The 19,507-nt window shown below is 43.0% G+C and overlaps 1 protein-coding gene across 3 annotated transcripts in view; it reads right to left on the bottom strand.

Annotated features, from left to right (window-relative positions):
• Pop1 (processing of precursor 1, ribonuclease P/MRP family, (S. cerevisiae)) overlaps nt 1-19,507 on the bottom strand; it is a 35,343-nt gene that overhangs the window by 10,356 nt on the left and 5,480 nt on the right. Inside the window, exons 3-14 of one of the 3 annotated variants that reach the window (NM_152894.2) lie at nt 17,820-17,987; nt 15,164-15,339; nt 13,631-13,879; nt 12,091-12,178; nt 11,507-11,694; nt 10,279-10,535; nt 9,873-9,966; nt 8,273-8,384; nt 7,447-7,566; nt 7,119-7,208; nt 4,341-4,456; nt 2,280-2,471 (exon numbers count right to left, since the gene is read on the bottom strand). In NM_152894.2, coding sequence (NP_690854.1) covers nt 2,280-2,471; nt 4,341-4,456; nt 7,119-7,208; nt 7,447-7,566; nt 8,273-8,384; nt 9,873-9,966; nt 10,279-10,535; nt 11,507-11,694; nt 12,091-12,178; nt 13,631-13,879; nt 15,164-15,339; nt 17,820-17,987 — 1,850 coding nt within the window. The other 2 variants (NM_026340.3, XM_006520158.4) reach the window with 2 other exon arrangements.

Raw genomic sequence — 19,507 nt, 5'->3', positions numbered from 1 at the left:
TTCCAATATATACAAAGAACTCAAGAAGCTGGACTCCAGAAAAATCAAATAACCCCATTAAAAAATGGGGCACAGAGCTAAACAAAGAATTCTCAACTGAGGAATACCAAATGGCTGAGAAGCACCTGAAAAAAATGTTCAACATCCTTAGTCATCAGGGAAATGCAAATCAAAACAACCCTGAGATTCCACCCCACACCAGTCAGAATGGCTAAGATCAAAAATTCAGGTGACAGCAGATGCTGACAAGGATGTGGAGAAAGAGGAACACTCTTCCATTGCTGGTAGGACTGCAAACTGGTACAACCACTCTAGAAATCAGTTTGGCAGGTCCTCAGAAAGTTGGACATAGTACTTCCGGAAGATCCAACAATACTTCTCTCCTGGGCATATACCCAGAAGATGTTCCAACTTGTAATAAGGACACATGCTCCACTATGTTCATAGCAGCCTTATTTATAATAGCCAAAAGCTGGAAAGAACCCAGATGCTCCTCAACAGAGGAATAGATACAGAATATATGGTACATTTACACTATGGAGTACTACTCAGCTATTAAAAACAATGAATTAATGAAGTTCTTAGGCAAATGGATGGATCTGGAGGGTATCATCCTGAGTGAGGTAACACAATCACAAAAGAACACACATGATATGCACTCACTGATAAGTGGGTATTAGCCCAGAAAGTTAGAATAACCATGATACAATTTGCAAAGCAAAATGAAACTGAAGAAGGAAGACCAAAGTGTGGATACTTCGTTCCTTCTTAGAATAGGGAACAAAATGCCCATGGAAGACGTTACAAAGTTCGGAGCAGAGCCTGAAGGAACGACCATCCAGACACTGTTCCACTTGGGGATCTATCCATAAACAACCACGAAACCCAGACACTAGGCAGATGCCAACAAGAGCCTGCTAACAGGAGCCTGATATAGCTGTCTTCTGTGAGGCTCTACCAGTGCCTGGCAAATACAGAAGTGGATGCTCACAGTCATCCATTGGACAGAGCACAAGGTCCCCAATGAAGGAGCCAGAGAAATAACCAGGGAGCTGAAGAGGTCTGAAGCCCCATAGGAGGAACATCAATATGAACTAATCAGTATTCCCATAGCTCCTTGGAACTAAACCACCAATTAAAGAAAACACATGGTGGAACTTGTAGCTCTAGCTATATATGTAGCAGAGGATGGCCTAGTCAGTCATCAATGGGAGGAGAGGCCCTTAGTCCTGTGAAGGCTCTATGCCCCAGTGTAGGGGAATACCAGGACCAGGAATGGGAGTGGGTGGGTTGGGGAGCATGGGGAGCAGGGAGCGTATAGGGGATTTTCAGAGGGGATTTAGGAAAGGGGAAAACATTTGAAATGTAAATAAAGAAAATATCTAAAAAATAAAAATATAAAAAGAGCACTGACTGCTCTTCCAGAGATCCTGAGTTCAATTCCCAGCAACATGGTGGCTCACAACCATCTGCAATGGGATCTGATACCCTCTTCTGGTGTGTCTGAAGACAGCTATAGTGTACTCATAAAATAGATGAATTTTTTTTAAAAAAACATTCCATTTCAAAACCTTCAAATATTGTTCCTTATCCCTATAAAGTGTGGGGAGGTGCCTGTGGAAGAGACTGTGGGACACAGGTAGACAGATGGACACAAAGCAAGCATGTATGGAAATATCATAGAGTAGCTGTACAGTTAATATTCAAATCACTGTAAGAAAACAAAAAATAAAATGTGTGAGAAAAAATGTACAATATGAGGCAGGCAGTGTGTTTAAACCTACAATCCCTGCCTGGGAGCCTGAGCAGTCAGCTAACAAATCCCAGGCCAGCATGAGCCACATAGAAAGACTGTCTTTGGAGGAAGAGGGCTACACTACTGTCTTTTTTTATTTTCAACTTTATTTACTCTGTGTACATGTGCATGCACATGGGCGCATGTGTGATGGCACAAGTGTGGAGGAGAACTTGAGAGACCTCATTCTTTCCTTCCACCATATGGTACTGACAATCAAACTCAGGTTGTCAGACTTGGTGGCAAGCACCCTAACCTGTGAGCCATCCTGCTGGCCCACAGGTTATCCACGAGAACCTGGCTCCAGGAACCACATGTTATAAAGTATTCTATATTTTTATATTCACTATTTCACCTCTAAGGACAGAAGTACACTGTTAAGTTCCTAAATTGTGCATGATCCCCGGAATATTTAGCATCTATTATCACTTAAGATTGTGTTTTAAATATTGCAATTATAAGCTGAAATCAAAAGGAGACTTACAAATGGAATCCAAAAAGCCATGCCCCAGCCCTTGGGAATGAGGACATCCCAGCCACTGCCCCAGCCCAGTCGGTCTTCGCCAGTCACTTTTCCTGGCTGCTGAATCAGAAGTATGGGTATCTTAGATTCACGAGCCCCTAAATCAAGTTGCGATCCGGGCACCAGCAACTCACTTCTCATCCGGTTTAAATCCTAAGGGAAGAAAACAAGTGGATACAAACAGCCACAGTCTTCTAGGAGGTCGCACTGGGCCTCCCCAGGACCAAACTTAAAAGTTAAATGTTCACCTAAAAGACAAAGCTCTGAAATAGCAAGCACAAGCCAGTATAAGTAAAAATACACTTTCTATAAAGATTTTCCTCTATGGACAGGCTTTGGTAGGAAAAGGCCAGAATACCTGGAACTTGCTGTCTGGGCTAGAGGGTACAGAAGATTCAAAGTGAACTAACTTATGTTCATTCTGCTAATCTCATCTAAATCCGTCTATACTTGTATACTCGATCCCTTTCATTTTGATTATCTTCTGTTATCATTAAGTAAGGCAGTACACAAATTAACCACAACTTCTCAAAGGTGGACAGGTGGGGGAAATGGTCTCTGCTCTTGAGGAAATATCTTAGCAGGTCTGAGTGATTAGAACAGAAGGCACTGTGAATGGAAGGCGTGGACCAACACAACAAGAAGTGCACAGTGCCCTCTCACTTCCCACAGTCTGCTCAGGGAAGGAATAACAGCTGTGCTGAGTTCAGAGACGCCAGCTACTGTCTCAATGACTGAACAGAGCACTCCTCCATGTTGTGATGTAACTGTAACCTCAACCATGCTCCTCAAACTTTGACCTTTTCACGTTTGCTAAGCTTCTATAACTTCCTGTATATTTATTGTCTATTCTAATATATCTTCCCTTTAGCCCCAAGCTTCCCACCTGGAACTTAAAGCCTGTCTCTGAAGATATCCACTCTTGAGAGGCACATGGCCTGTCAAATGGCTCACCTTTCCCATAGTCCTCTTCCAAATTCTCCCCTAACTGAATAATCCCACATATCCCAGGGCTCACTGTTCATCCATTTGCATATTTACTGAGCACCTCTAACATGTTAAGTGGTTTTCTAGAACCTGGGAATACAGCAGTGAACCAGTCAACATGACTCCAACTGTTAGCAGACACCATCATATTAGGAGCTAGTCTACAGATACCCTTTCTCATCTTCCAAGAGCCACCACGTCTCATCAATTTTATCCTCTGGAAGTATATTCTGAATCCCAGCCCCTTTACTCCAGCTGCTGCACAATTCCAACCCCCACCATGTCCTATTGGTGTACTTCTTTCTTTCTTTCTTTACATTCAGCTACTTTATATACATGTTTCTTTTAAGGCTATCTGACCCGCAGGCCTTTCTCCAGCTCTCTCCCAAGCAGAATCCCAGTCTAACCTTCACTCCACATACTGCTGGAGTGAAATCCAGTCATCCGATCTTGAAACCCTCGGTGGACCACGCAGCTGGCCCACAACTTGATGCCTTGAGGCCCTCTACACTCTAGCCTGTGTCCCTTCAGAACGCTCCCTTGTGCCACTACTAACTCTCAGCTCTTGTCCCATCTGGGGATTATGAACAGGTCAGGCCTGGACCACTGTAAATGCCACTTTTACTTCCTGACACCTTTCTCCACTCCAGCCTTGACCTTGCCTCCAAGAAGTCTAGCTCCCATCGAAAAGTAATTCAAACATCAGCTTTTCCACACAGGAAGCCAGCCTCAGTGTCCCTAAGCCTTCCTTACGCTTCCTAACACCCCAGTCATCTGTCAGTATCTGACTCAATGCCTGACTCTGGTGGGGGCCCAATCATTGTGAACTTACAGACAGAATATTTAAAGGAAATAAGATTAAAGACAAATATATTCAAACCACGAGATTATACACTTCAGGTCTTTTACTAGAAAGCATTCTTTAGAAAAAAAAAATCAATGTATCACAACAAAGAATCTATAAGTACACAGGACATAAAATCACCGTGTAGTGTCTCTACTCCAGTGACTCCCATAGCCTGGCACATTAGTTACCTGATCCAAGAGTTTATTCTCGGTGACACTCCTACAGATATCCTGGTCCCAGATGAAGCTGTGTGCACATGCCACAGGCACACCCTCCAGAAGCAGCTGCTTCACTCGCTCATTAGCTAAGAGGGAAAAGAAACAGCCTTCAAACCACACAGTCACTCCACCCAGCACTAATGCGGAAGACCGAAGACAGCAAAGGGCTTCACGCAGTCAACAGGCATTTACTGAACTAGAAGACTTTCCCTGACGAAAAAATTACTCTTAAAATTGGCTTCCTAGACCATGACATCACAAAGACACAACTATAATACTAACAAGATGCCCATCTCATTTAAAATCACCAAACTCTAGATGGCACCTTCTGTTACCCTTTCTCTCAGGTCTCTTATAACTACCATTTACTAAGCTGTTCACTGCTGTCTATAAAACATGTTTCTCCATTCCTTTAAGGGGAGCAATGTTTGCGAACTATACTGTTTCTTGAGAAACAGTTTTCATGACAGAAAAAAAGTTTTTCAAATCTAATTTTGTTAGACTGAAGAATTTAAAAAAATAAATTAAAAAAAAAAATGAGGAGATGGGGGGCTATTGTCCCAAAATACCAACACAGAAATTCACTCAACGCCAGGCATGTGGTGCACGCCAGGCAGAGGCAGGCGGATTTCTGAGTTCGAGGCCAGCCTGGCCTACAAAGTGAGTTCCAGGACAGTCAGAGCTACACAGAGAAACCCTGTCTCGAAAAAAAAACAAACAAACAAAAAAAAGAAATTCACTCAAAAGTGATACCTGAGCTGGAGAGATGGCTCAGTGGTTAAGAGGTCATGAGTTCAATTCCCAGCAACCACATGGTGGCTCACAACCATCTGTAATGGGATCTGATGCCCTCTTCTGGTGTGTCTGAAGACAGCTACAGTGTACTTATACACAATAAATAAATCTTAAAAAAAAAAAAAAAAAGGTGCATACCTGTATAGAGCTGCTGGCTGGGGAAGTAACTAGGGCAAGGTGTGACAGATCTCAGGGGAGATCAAAGCCAGAGAAAATTTAACTGAACAGACCCGAGAAGAAAGCTGCAGAGCAGCACTGGCATCTGCAAACTATCCTACTTCGTGGAAGAGGTCTAACCTTGTAGAAGAGGTCTAACCCTCATGGATGAGGTCAAACCTTGAGGAAAAGGTCTAACCTCATGGACAGGGAAGGTCTAACCTCGTGGAAGAGGTCTAACCTCGTGGAGACTAACCAGAGAGCTCATAGGTGTAGTGCTGAGTGCCTGTGACGGCCACACTGCCCACGAAGGCCCAGTCCCATTCCCAACAGCCTCGACGAATCCAGAATGTTGCCCTAAGGAGCTCACACGAATCTGAGGGGCAGAACTGAGTTGCAAACCAGAGAGAATTCTCAAAAGAAAGGCACAGGAAAGCACCAGCTCATCTTTAAATATTCTAAATGATGGACTAAAAGGACTAAAAGAAGACAGGAGACTCCTAGATGCATTTCACTAAGGGAAAGAGCCAGTCTGAAAAGACTACCCACAGTATGATCAACCACGTGACATCTAGACAAGGCTGAACTCCAGACACACTGAAAACACAGGGGTCAGCAGGAAGAGAGCTGCAGCCTTCAACTCACTGTTAGGAACAGGCAGCTCCGAGCTGAAAGTGCAGCAGCTGCTAAGCAGCAGACAAAGCAGACCACACAGCATTAATAGGGTGTGAGGTTTTCTTTCAACTTCCCCAGGGTTGACACTTGAACCTGGGCCGTGTGGTGTTAGGCAAGAGCTCTATCACCAAGCGACACCTCCAGCCTTGGATCTGTATTTTGAAATCTCACCTCAAAGCTATTTACATAGTAAACTATTCTGTTAATGAAAGTGAGAAGTGTTTTTAAAAACATGTTAATAATTAACTCTTACTTAAGAGGTAAAAGGTTCAAAGCATGAAAACACAGCGGTCAGGTTCCTAGAAACTTTTTCCTTTAAAAGCTCCCTGAAATGCAGTTTATACAAGAAAATAAGGAGCTTGTTACACAAAGCAGGCAAACTCCTCTTTAAGGACTAGTATATTTGAATTAATTTTACTATCACTGTTTGAGACTCTTCTAAGGACTGGCGTTTTAAATGATCGAGTCACCAAAGTACATTTCTATCCTTCATCCTGATTTATCTTCCTAGGTGAGATATTAAAAGTACTGACATAATACTAATTCAACTAATCCATGTGAAAAGTGTCCTCCTTGCCAGGCGATTTGACTCTTGCCTGCAATCACGTACTCAAGACCGTGTATGAGGGAGCCAGAGAGACACAGAGTTTGCCCATGGCTTTAAGGTACTACTGCTCTGACTTCTGGTCATGCTAGCCCATACCCACTGTAGAAGGTAACGATGACGACTTGGGCTCCACAACAACTAATTTCCTATGTGTCTTCAATCCTCTCAGCCACCTCTTCTGTGGCGCTCTCACAGGGCTGTTTATTGGTCCCTAATAAGCTGGGTAACTACATCTAGAGGTTAAAAACACAATTGTTAAGTTGTTATGACACATACTTACATGCTTTCCTCCCAAAGCTCACAAGCTAGTTTAAACTCCTCTCCTAACTAATGGTGTTTAAATGACAGTGTATGCAACACAGCATCATCACAACTGCAGCAACCCCCTCAAGTCCTGGCCAGCCCAAACCCACCTTCCCACACTCCCAGCCAACGAGCTCTCAGGTACCAATATTCTGTTAAAACCATGTGCTCTGATACTTCAGCACCTGGGATGGCCTTGCCAGGATTCGAACCTGGATCATCTGTATGGTCAGACAGAGGCTTCCAATGAGCACAAGACCAGCTGCCGGTGCACATCCCTTCCTCACAGGTAAATTCCGAAACTCCAGTCATTTGGGAGAATAAAGAAAGACACACTTTACTAGATACTGAAAACAGAGAACTCAGGAAAAAAATAGATAACAAGCTTAAGAAGTTGGCTCTGTGGTTTACACCTCCCATGTAAAAGATGCTTCAGGCTGTGTCCTCTAACACGCCCCAGACAGAGCTACTCCATAAGTGGCAGGGACTGAATTCCTTGTGCATCTGACAGCTCGACAAGGGGCATAGCAAGCACCTTACCTTGGTATCTTTCTGGATCAGGCAAAGCTCTGGATCGCTGTGGGGGCAAATTTACTCTCGGATCCCTAACTGTCAATCCCAGAATAGTACCTGCTGGAATTTCTGCTGGTGATGATATCCCTTCAACAAAACAGAGAGAATGAATGCATAAAAGCAAGTTTACAGAAAGGCAACACCCAGGGCTTGCGATGTGGCTCAGTGAGCAAAGACACTTGCCGCCAAGTCTGACAACCTGAGTTCTGTCCCTATGAGTAAAGAAGAGAACTGACTTCCTTAAGTACACATGTGTATATGTACACATACACAAACAGAAAATAATAAAGGTAATAAAAATGTTGTATAACACAATCTTGTTTGTATTTTGAAATCTTTCAGATTTTTCCAATGAAACATTTTCCTTGGGATAATTGTTTTAAAATACATATCACCTTTTGCCCATTAATACCTTCAGAAATAAAATTAACACTTTAAAAATAAAGTTTCTTGCAAAATAAAATTAAAAGACCATAAAATTATTCCCTAACAACTGCACACATTTGTCTAACAGCTGTGCGCATCTGGGGGCAGTGTGCAAGGACATTAGGTCAGCAGTTATTGCTCGCTTACTCTTTCTTACTGCAGAAAACCAGTTATTTAGAATAGGAACAAGCTTGTTATTTCATAAACAAGCACAAACTCAATGCTTTAATCTTTAGCTCTGGGCTTCTTACTCGATTCTCGTTATATCACAACAAATAACAGCAGGATAAAGCAAGGCAACCGCTCTCCTGAGCAGTCCCACCCCTCCCTTCCCTTCTCGTCAGCACCAGATCCTCCCTCCTTGTACCTCCCAACAACTCAAACACTGCTTCTTGTCTTTGGTGAAGAGAACGACCATCAGAGCTCCTGCAAGTGTCAGTCCACCAGTGATGTGGTGTCTCCTCGGCATCCTCTTCCCCCTGGAAAACAAGGACCTGGCCTAGTCCCTGCTGCAGCTGTAACACGGCTGTAACAAGGCTACACTCGCTTTGTTTCTGTATGTGAGAACAACTGCTTCACAGAGAGTGGCAGGGAAGATGCCAGCATATCTAAGACAGTAATTGCTACCTGACTAAACATTCTAATTAGCAGTTTCACACACTCAGAATACAGCCATGCTTTTCAAAGACACAGCTTAAGTAAGCATTGTCACTCTCTTTCCCTAAGAGACCCTTTTCCATCTCACTGCCTTCATCCTCTCTTAATTTAAGCGGTAAAGTGTTCCTTTTTTACCAAACCAATGAAAACCTCGAGTAAACCACTTCACTATTCTCAGCAACACCGGACGAGATGCGTAAACACTTCTACTTACATCTTTCTTAGCAAAGCTGGGATTTAGCAAAGTTGGCAAAGCATTTCAAGTATAGAAGTGTGACAAATATGACAGTGAAGGCCACTATTCATGCTGAAAGCCTCCTCCAGACCCTAAAGTGGTAACTCGTCTGCCACTCCCCTAGCAGAGCTAAGTGGTTTGGAGTCCAGGCCCTAGAACAAAGCCTTCTGAACTCAAATCTTCACTCCAACCTTTTTGAGCACATACAAGACCTCCATGTGCTAGGCACTGTGCTAAGCACTGGGGACAGGGCAGAGGGCAGGGCCTGCACTGCCTGTCATCAGCAGCCGCAGACATCAATGAGAGATACGGACGTTAACGTAGAAGGAACGTGCAGGTTCTACAGAAACAACAGGCAAGCGAGTTACCCAGAGGGGATACAGAGTGTAAGACACAGGCTGAGCCTTGAAAACTGAGGGACGCTTAGCCCAACCAAGAGTCGCACAACAGAGTGCTCAACAGATACAAAGAAAACAGCTGTGAGTCCTGACAGAGATGAGAGGTGACACATTCTAGAACCTGAAGGCCAACATGGCCAAAGGTCAAAGGTGAGGTGAGAACTGCAGGTGTGAGGTAACACAGGCCACAAAGAGCGCCCTGACTTTAATCCTTAGTTAAAATTAAATAAATACAAATCAGCTCCTCACCCACTCAGTCACAAGTAGGACTGGCGGCTACAAATCCTGAGAACACAAAGGATGTCAGCCCTGCTTTTGATCTGAAGTGCCGGGAGACATGTTGCTCAGAACTTTCCAGAAAATCAGTCAGATAAGCCAAACTAAAAGAAAACAAAAAACTAAAGGAAAGGGGAATAAAAACTGACATAAAATGTCAAGAGATTTTAGAGACATCCCATTGTCCATCTACGGAGCAGGGATTACCTTCTACAGATTCACAAAAGAGGATATGAATTAAATATTCAATTGACTATCACACCCACTGAAATTCCATCTTCTAGAAGTGAAAGATTAAAAAATATATAAGCAAAAATGAGCTGGTAATAACAGATTATATGGCAACCCAACAGAATACGAGATTGTATGTGAGGCCTCACAAATCTGCCGTGTTTACTCACTGTGTGTACAGGAGCAGCCCTCAGTGCTGAGGTCAGGATACAGTGCGAAAGAGGGCCTATCAGCCGGAACCTGTTCATCTCCATTGTCAAGTCACTGAGAGAAGACCACAAAATGGAAATGTCTATCACACGTGATGTCTGTGATAAAAATGGAACATAGCAAACATGGTGGCACACAGCACAAGGCATAGCCAGGTAGGGTGGCACACACCTTGAATTCCAGCACTTGGGAGGCAGAGGCAGGCAATCTGAGTTTGAGGCCAGCCTGGTGTACACAGTGAGTTCTAAAGACAGCCAGGAAAACCCTCTATTGAAAACAAAACAAAACAAAACAAAAAAGGAAAGGGGGGGAGGTGATGATCGTAGTGTTGTCACAATGACAGTCTCCCACTGAAACTCCTCCTACCTGACTATAATCCCTGTAGTGGGAGATCGCCATGACCGAGGCTGGCAGGCATCTCGTGTCCCGTCACCAATGGTCTTCTTAGCTCGGCTAACACTCTCCCCATCGTCTCTCCTTTTTCTTTTCTTGCTGATTTTGTCACCAGCTAGTCCTGCTTGAATGTCTTCCGGGGCTGGTGTCAGGAGTGGGTCAGGCATGCAGATATTTGACTTGACGGGTTCTGAACAGTGGCATGTTGTTTTTATTTCTTCTAGGACAGCCTAAGGAAGTATGTAAACATTCACTTTAACCTTCAAAATTAAACACAGAGGGCTCAAGAGATATATTTCTTAGTGGTTAAAACCACCTCTTCTGGCCCTTGTGGGTACCAGGCATACACATAAAATAGAAAAATAAATCCTTCAAAACTGCTTTAAGTTAAATGCAGTGTTACAAATTACATTGACAGAGATGAGTGTGTTCACTGTGATAAACATTACATAATGTGTATCTATTTATTAAATCATCATTGTCAAGATAAGTACATCCATTCTTTGCTCAATAGTTTTAGATAAAAAAAAAATTAAATTAAAAAAAAAAAATCAGCCAGGCATGAAGACGTGGGTTTTTGGAAGACAGAAACATGCATATCACCTTGAGTTTGAGGCCAGATAGGTCTACATAGCAACAGGATAGCCAGGGCTACACAGACCCTGTTGAGAGAGGGAGAGGGAGAGAGAGAGAGAGAGAGAGAGAGAGAGAGAGACAGAGACAGAGAGACAGAGAGAGAGAGAGAGAGAGAGAGAGAGAGAGAGAGAGAGAGAAAGAAAGCAAGCAAGCCAGCCAGCCAGGGCTACACAGACCCTGTTGAAAGAAAGAAGAGGAAAGAAAAGGAGAGGAGAGGAAGGGAGGGAAGGAGGGAGGGAAAGAGAGAGGGGGAAGGAAGGAAGGAAGGAAGGAAGGAAGGAAGGAAGGAAGGAAGGAAGGGAGGGAGGGAGGGAAAGCAAAAGAAAGTAAGGGAAGGATGGAAAGTAACATTTTAATTGATTCATTTAAAAAAATTATCACATCAAATCGTCAGCCAAACTTTTTTACCACTGAAATTTCTAAAATACTGTCTTCCAATAGTAATTAAGAATGCAGCAGTAAGCAGGTCCATGTGGTGGAAGGAAAGAGCAGACTCCCACGCGTGTACGGTTAAATCCCTCCACACACTGTGATTAAAGAGATGGAATGCAACAGAAAGACATACCAGTTTAAGAGTTGGGTGAAGCCAGATCCACAGCTGCCTATCCTCAGAAGCATCCTCTGGGGTCATCCTAGACTTCCAGATGAAGGTAACCGGCCCAAGCATTTCCCTGGGATACTTATTTGCCCGGTAAAGCATGAGGCTCCCTTGCCGCTTCCCAGACAAGCAGTGAACTGCAGCAAAAGTCAGGCCTGGCACAAACATAAATGCAACAGCGAGACTGTGGGTGCTCACACAGAGCAGTATTATTCCTGAGAGCCATGCTTTAGCAACTGTCAGTCTCTGAGAGAAGCTTTGGTTCTGGCCAGAGTAAGTCCTCAAAAAATCTTTGTTAAATCAATGATTTAGTGAGTTTCAAGGTGTTTCTGCCTAAGTTTACTCCGGGAATAATGACTCACTTTACATAAGAATGTTATTAAAGATTTAAATATCAACTCAACCTTTCTTAAATTAACGTACTCACTGGGAATAAGAATATCTTACATTTCCATATTAAATCTGAACTGCTTAGTAGTGCTTATAACAGACATTTATTTACAAATGAACAGATACACAAAGATTAACACAGCACAAGCTGTTGAAATTACCTGCGTCTATGCTACACATTTGAGAGAGCGCTTTCAGTAGTTCTTCCTCTTTGCCTTTCAACTCCAAACAGCAGTAATATGATAAATCCTGAACAAAGGAGAGACATGTTTAAATATTCTAGGATCTGTTATGGGGTAAAAAAAAATGCTAAGAAGCCAGTGCTGTATCAGAAAACCTGTGGAGGAACACAGGAGAGATGGCTCAGAGGTTAAGAGCACAAACTATTCTTGTAGAGGACCCAAGTTCAATTCCCAGCTCCCACTTTGGGTGGTTCACAACTACCTCTAACTCCACGTCCAGAAGGGATCTGATCTAACATCTCCGACAACCAGAAAACCTGTTCTAAGAACAAAATCAATTACCGGAAGTCAGCTTTCAACAACTCAAAATCTAAAGCCTGCCTACTACTATTACATTAGCAGATAGTCTTAAGCCAATCTGAGTCAAAATCAAAATGCACCTTCATTTAATTTATCATATACAGTGCCCTACACTTTAGCAAGCTTATTGTGCTTCACTCTACTCTCACAGGCAAGTTCAAAATAGGCTATAAAAACTACTGCTTTTAAAAAAGGATTACTCATTATTCCTCAGATCTACAGAAGGTGAGAAGCCACAGTAAAGGAGTAAGACAAGAAGAAGTCCACAAAATTATGCTAAAAAAACCCCTGCTCACTTTGGCTAGCCACTGCAGCACCTCCGAGTGCAGTGCTAAGTTGGACATAAAGAACTAATCTGTCCATCTCCCTCCCATGCCAGTTAGAGTAAGCTATGCACAGGGCAAACTGAGAGGAAGCTGAGGAGAGACTGGACTGAGTATGAAGGAATCTCAAGAACTGTGCTGACTGCTACAGTCCTGAAGTTAACCATCAGTCCTGTTCTTATGTCCCAGGAGAGGGCACCAAGGCACCGGCACACTCATCTGTGCACTGCAGCCAGGACCAGTGCCCAAGCAACCCTCTCCACAGCACTCTGAAGTAAGTCCAGCCTGCTAAGCAGCAGGAACTGAAAATTACAGTGGTGATTTGAACAAGTCCCTATCAACCACTTCCATTATTGACACAGAAACCTTCCTGCCAACAATGGCTCCCTCTCAGTTATCAGATGGAGCTCACCCAAATTTATACAACTGGGTCACAACAAAGAAAAATGGTCAAAAGTCAGATGGCCTGAGCCCCAAGCTCAGGTTGTATGGGCGGAGGTAACTTAGTCTCCACATCTATAAAACAGGAACTGACTTCCTTAAGCTGTTGTTGTAAGGACTACTGATGAATGAACACATGTGAAGCATAAAATCAAGTGTTCTAGTCTAGCACTGACTAAAAAAGAATGGCATCCTGTCCCTCCTGGCATCCTGTCTCTTACACCCATCTATCTGACTAACAATTGGACATATGTGCCTCTCCCTTCACCTCCAGCACCCAGCAGGGTCCTTGTCTTCATCTGGAAGATGTGTAACATTACAGAAAAGACTGCTGCACCATGAACAAGCCTAAGACTTGGCACAGGGAAGGTTCTAAGTCCAGTAGCCTGGTGTACCTGCAGGAGGCAGAGGTTTGTCATGGCTCGATAGCAGGCTCGGTGGCTCTTGGCCGTGGGCCTCTCCCCAAGGCAGTAACCCCACTTCTTCACCATATGAAACCGTTTGGCGTGCCAGATGTGAGTCTCTAACCATATGTTCTTCTGTTGTCTGCGGTTAAATTCCAGAGTCCGGTTTATGTGACATCTTCGGGCTTTGTGGCATTTATTTTTTGAATGTTCTTTTTTCTGATGAGCAGCTTTCTCCGCCTACAGTTTAAAAAGGAAAGGCTGAACCCGAACCTTCTTTGTAAGCATCTCAGAGCACAGCGGAGCACTAGGATTCAATGACTAAGCATAAACAGATGGGGTGGAGACCTGACAGGCCCCTCTGCTTAGCTGGCTAGTTTGGAGTCTTCTCTCACATTGACTGAAGAGGGAGGCAATAGAAACTATTAAGATTTCAGAGGCAGGTAATCCTAGAAAGGAGACAAAGACCTAACACTTGCTAGCAGGACAAGCAGGCCTCATCCTTTATGGAGATACAACAGAGGCTGGAGCGATGGCTCAGTGTTTTACCACGCCTTGCTCTTACAAAAACCCAGGTTCAATTCCCAGCACCCATATGGTGGCTCAAAACCACCCATTACCTTTGTGGAAACACCAATTCATTCATTTCATTAGACTACAGACAGATAAATGCTAAATTCTGCTAGAAAACAGACTTCACAGTCAATCTAGAAAGTAAAAAATTTGCAGGGGGGCGTGGTGTGGGGGTGCAGAACACACCCTTGATCCCAGTACTCAGGAGGCAGAGGATAGCCTGGTCTGTAGAGTGAGTTCCAGGAGAGCCAAGGCTACACAGAAAAACCCTGTCTAAAAAAAACAAAAACAAAACAAAAGAGGATGTTTTACTCAGAATGGCAGTCCATGCCTGCAATCCAAGGTCATCCTTAGGTCCAAGTCAAACCCTGTCTCAAAAAAAAGAAGAGAAAGATAGAGGAGAGAGAAGAGAAGAGAAGAGAAGAGAAGAGAAGAGAAGAGAAGAGAAGAGAAGAGAAGAGAAGAGAAGGGAGAAGGGAAGGGAAGGGAAGGGAAGGGAAGGGAAGGGAAGGGAAGGGAAGGGAAGAGGATGTTTTACTCAGAATGGCAGTCCATGCCTGCAATCCAAGGTCATCCTTAGGTCCAAGTCAAACCCTGTCTCAAAAAAAAAAGAAGAGAAAGATAGAGGAGAGAGAAGAGAAGAGAAGAGAAGAGAAGAGAAGAGAAGAGAAGAGAAGAGAAGGTTCCTTGGGAAACCAGAGATCCTCTTGCCTCTGCCTCCTGAGCACCGGGATTAAAGGTCTACTAAAAGCAGCTATAATATCGCACTGCCTGCTAAAGCAGCTAAAGAAGTGGACAGGGCTATGGAATGATCAAACTAAAAATATTCGAAAAGAAATAGAGAATGCTATCAGAAGTATGTTGACTTCCCTAAAATTCTTCTGGATTAATACTTGTTAATATTTCTTAGACCTACTAATGTAAACATTTACACTTAAGTGAAGTGCCTACCTCTTTTTTGGCCATCTCCTGCAACCGTCTAGGAAGGCGTTTGACATTGTGGCTCATGGCTCTACGTCGCATGTGCCTTGGAAGAGTCTGGAAAACCAGTGAGTTAGATGACTTCTGGGTCACAGCTTTTAACATGGCACTGATTTCAGCGGCTCGTGCTTGAGCAAAAGTAGAAGCTGTTGAAGGAAATGGCAAACAGTAGGGTGACTGAAAGCAAGTCTTGAGTCAGCAGTCTCTCTGCTGGGGTTCAGTGGTAGCCAGATCTGAAACAAGTCAGACACTAGGACCCCTATGAGGGAAGTACCAACACTGGTCATTTCTGTGTCCCTATCCCTGGAGAAGATACTTCAATGTTAACATGCTTCCATGTTTTCTAAAAGAATTCCATTTTCTAATTAGAAAAAAATTCAAGCTTCCTAAATCTTCTAGTTAGTAAAAAGGATTAGCCAACTTTAGGAGTTTTGATGTAAACATACTATACAGTCATGTAACATATTCACAACTGTTGTTTCCTAGTCTTTTTAGTTGTGTATGTGTGCTGTTTACATGTTAGACAGGGTTTGACTTGTACCTAAGGATGGCCTTGAACTGATCGTCCTGCCTTGGATTACAGGTGTGAACTGCCAATCTGAGTAAAACATCCTCTTGGTTTTGTTTTGTTTTTGTGTTTAAAGATTTATTTTATATATATGACGAGTATACTCGCTGTCTTCACACACACCAGAAGAGGATATCAAATCCTGATACAGATAGTTGTGAGCCACCACGTGGTTTCTGGGAATTGAACTCAGTACCTTTGGAAGAACAATCAGTGTTCTTAACCACTGAGCCATTCCTCCAGCCCTTATTCTCGTTTTTTTTAAGACAGGGGTTTTCTGTGTAGCCTTGGCTCTCCTGGAACTCACTCTACAGACCAGGCTATCCTTTGCCTCCTGAATACTGGGATCTGTCTGTAGTCTAATGAAATGAATGAATTGGTGTTTCCATTTCTGTATTTCCAATCTTAAGTGATGATTTAAACAAGAAGTTGGTGTTTTATTTATCTTGTTATCTGCTAATAGCCACATAAAGCTTATGTTATTGTGCTGAACATTTTTTTAATTTGTTTACTTTGTAGTATGTGTATGAATGCTTTGCCTGCACGTACGTACGTATGTGCACTATGTTTGTGCCTGGTGCTGTGAAGAGTCAGAAAAAGGCACCAAAGGTATGGGTGGTTTTGAGCCACCATATGGGTGCTGGGAATTGAACCTGTGTCTTTGTAAGAGCAAGGTGTGGTAAAACCATCGCTCCAGCCTGTATGTTTACATCTGACTGTGTGGTTACTTGTGCCCAGGCACATACATGCAGAGGCTAGAGGAAGAGCTGTCTTCCTCTATCATTCTCTGATTTATTCCTTTGAGATGGGTCTCTTAACTGAACTGGGAGTTTACTGGTTTAGCAAGACTGGCTGGACAGAAAGCTCTCAGACTCAACCTGTCTTTGCCCCACAGTCCTGGGGTTATATACATGTACAACAATGCCCACCTTGGGCAGGAAAGACACAAGCTCAGGCTCTCATGTTTGCACAGCAAGTGTTGTGACCACCGAGCCACCTCGCCAGCCCCTAATCATAACTGTTCTTAAGTACAAATTAACAAATAATTTTAAAAAAAAAAAGGGGGGGAGGATTCACAAGAGTTTTGACTTCAAGGAGTGTACTGGCTGTGTCAACCATTTCTGTGTCAACTTGACGCAGGCTGGAGTTATCACCGAGAAAGGAGCTTCAGTTGGGGAAATGCCTCCATGAGATCCAGCTGTGGGGCATTTTCTCAATTAGTGATCAAGGGGAAAAGGCCCCTTGTGGGTGGTGCCATCTCTGGGATGGTAGTCTTGGTTCTATAAGAGAGCAGGCTGAGCAAGCCAGGGGAAGCAAGCCAGTAAGTAACATCCCTCCATGGGCTCTGCATCAGCTCCTGTTTCCTGACCTGCTTATAGTTCCAGTCCTGACTTCCTTTGGTGATAAACAGCAACGTGGAAGTGTAAGCTGAATAAACCCTTCCTCCCCAGCTTGCGTCTTGGTCATGATGTTTGTGCAGGAATAGAAACCCTGACTAAGAGGAATTTTCCTTTACTATTTTGTTTTTTCAAAACTTGTAATTATTATTATTGGTTTTCTTCATTAAAAAACAGTCAGTCTCAAGCTTCTCTCTCTCTCTCTCTCTCTCTCTCTCTCTCTCTCTCTCTCCTCTGTAAGCAGGGTGCTAGAGAAACAATCAAATTCATCTGAGAAGAAATAAAGATATCAGAAAGCATATCTAAGTTACGTTCAAGGGACACAGAATTTATGTTATAGTGGGGTGGAGATCACGCAGCAATGACAGTAAGTCTGGCAAGAGCCCATAGCCAAATCATGGTGTCTACAAGATTTGCTCTGCGTTTGCAGAACACCATACTAAAGATCAGTGGGGCAGGGAGATGGAAGTGATGGGAACAGCCACCCATAGATTCACGAGATGAGTCAGAAGTAGGGAGAGCAGCAGGCTTCAGGACGCAATAGTCAAAGCCCAGGAGAGAGGTGAGCCGGTGGTTAGGACAGAGAGAGGGGAGGCAGCTAGGCAGGGAAGCAAAGAGCATTGTGTACAAAGAGCCAACACACTTCCTGACAAATACCTACCAGTTATATACTTGGGGATCTCCTGAGAAGTGCCCTCAGGACCTGCTTTCCAGCCTCCCTTTTTCTTAAACATGGTTTTGGAGGAAGATTGCTCATTCACATCAGACTCAGGAAGCAAGTGGGGACTCATCTTGATTTGCCACTGCCTTGAGGTTCCAGAATGAAGCTCTAGTACATTTTCAAAAACAAAACAAAAAGAAAGACATCACCGTATCATACCAGAGATAGGCTTACAGCACAGAATTAACTTAACTCTAGAGCCAACCTGTGAGTTATTACCTGTCTACCTGCGCACACACACACACACACACACACACACCCCGCACGCACACACACACGAGCACAGGTTCTGAGGACTAAACTCAGGTCTCCAGGCTCATCTAGCAAGGGGTGACCCTCTGGATCATCTCACAGGCCCTACTATCTTTTTTAAAAAAGGAATCTTGGGTAGAAAGGAGACTTTCCCAAGGAAAAGCCCAAGGCCACAAAGTGAGTAAGCAGTTCAACAGGAATCACATCAGTGTGACAAATAAACACATACAACAGCAATCACATCAGTGTCACATATTAACACATACAACAGCAATCACATCAGTGTCACATATTAACACATACAACAGCAATCACATCAGTGTGACAAATAAACACATACAACAGCAATCACATCAGTGTCACATATTAACACATACAACAGCAATCACATCAGTGTCACATATTAACACATACAACAGCAATCACATCAGTGTGACAAATAAACACATACAACAGCAATCACATCAGTGTCACATATTAACACATACAACAGCAATCACATCAGTGTGACAAATAAACACATACAACAGCAATCACATCAGTGTCACATATTAACACATACAACAGCAATCACATCAGTGTGACAAATAAACACATACAACAGCAATCACATCAGTGTCACATATTAACACATACAACAGCAATCACATCAGTGTCACATATTAACACATACAACAGCAATCACATCAGTGTGACAAATAAACACATACAACAGCAATCACATCAGTGTCACATATTAACACATACAACAGCAATCACATCAGTGTCACATATTAACACATACAACAGCAATCACATCAGTGTGACAAATAAACACATACAACAGCAATCACATCAGTGTCACATATTAACACATACAACAGCAATCACATCAGTGTGACAAATAAACACATACAACAGCAATCACATCAGTGTCACATATTAACACATACAACAGCAATCACATCAGTGTCACATATTAACACATACAACAGCAATCACATCAGTGTGACAAATAAACACATACAACAGCAATCACATCAGTGTCACATATTAACACATACAACAGCAATCACATCAGTGTCACATATTAACACATACAACAGCAATCACATCAGTGTGACAAATAAACACATACAACAGCAATCACATCAGTGTCACATATTAACACATACAACAGCAATCACATCAGTGTGACAAATAAACACATACAACAGCAATCACATCAGTGTCACATATTAACACATACAACAGCAATCACATCAGTGTGACAAATAAACACATACAACAGCAATCACATCAGTGTCACATATTAACACATACAACAGCAATCACATCAGTGTCACATATTAACACATACAACAGCAATCACATCAGTGTCACATATTAACACATAC

The sequence above is a fragment of the Mus musculus genome, chromosome 15 (genome assembly GCF_000001635.26).
Source record: "Mus musculus strain C57BL/6J chromosome 15, GRCm38.p6 C57BL/6J".
Classification (NCBI taxonomy): domain Eukaryota; kingdom Metazoa; phylum Chordata; class Mammalia; order Rodentia; family Muridae; genus Mus; species Mus musculus.
This window is presented reverse-complemented; position numbering and strand designations above follow the sequence as displayed.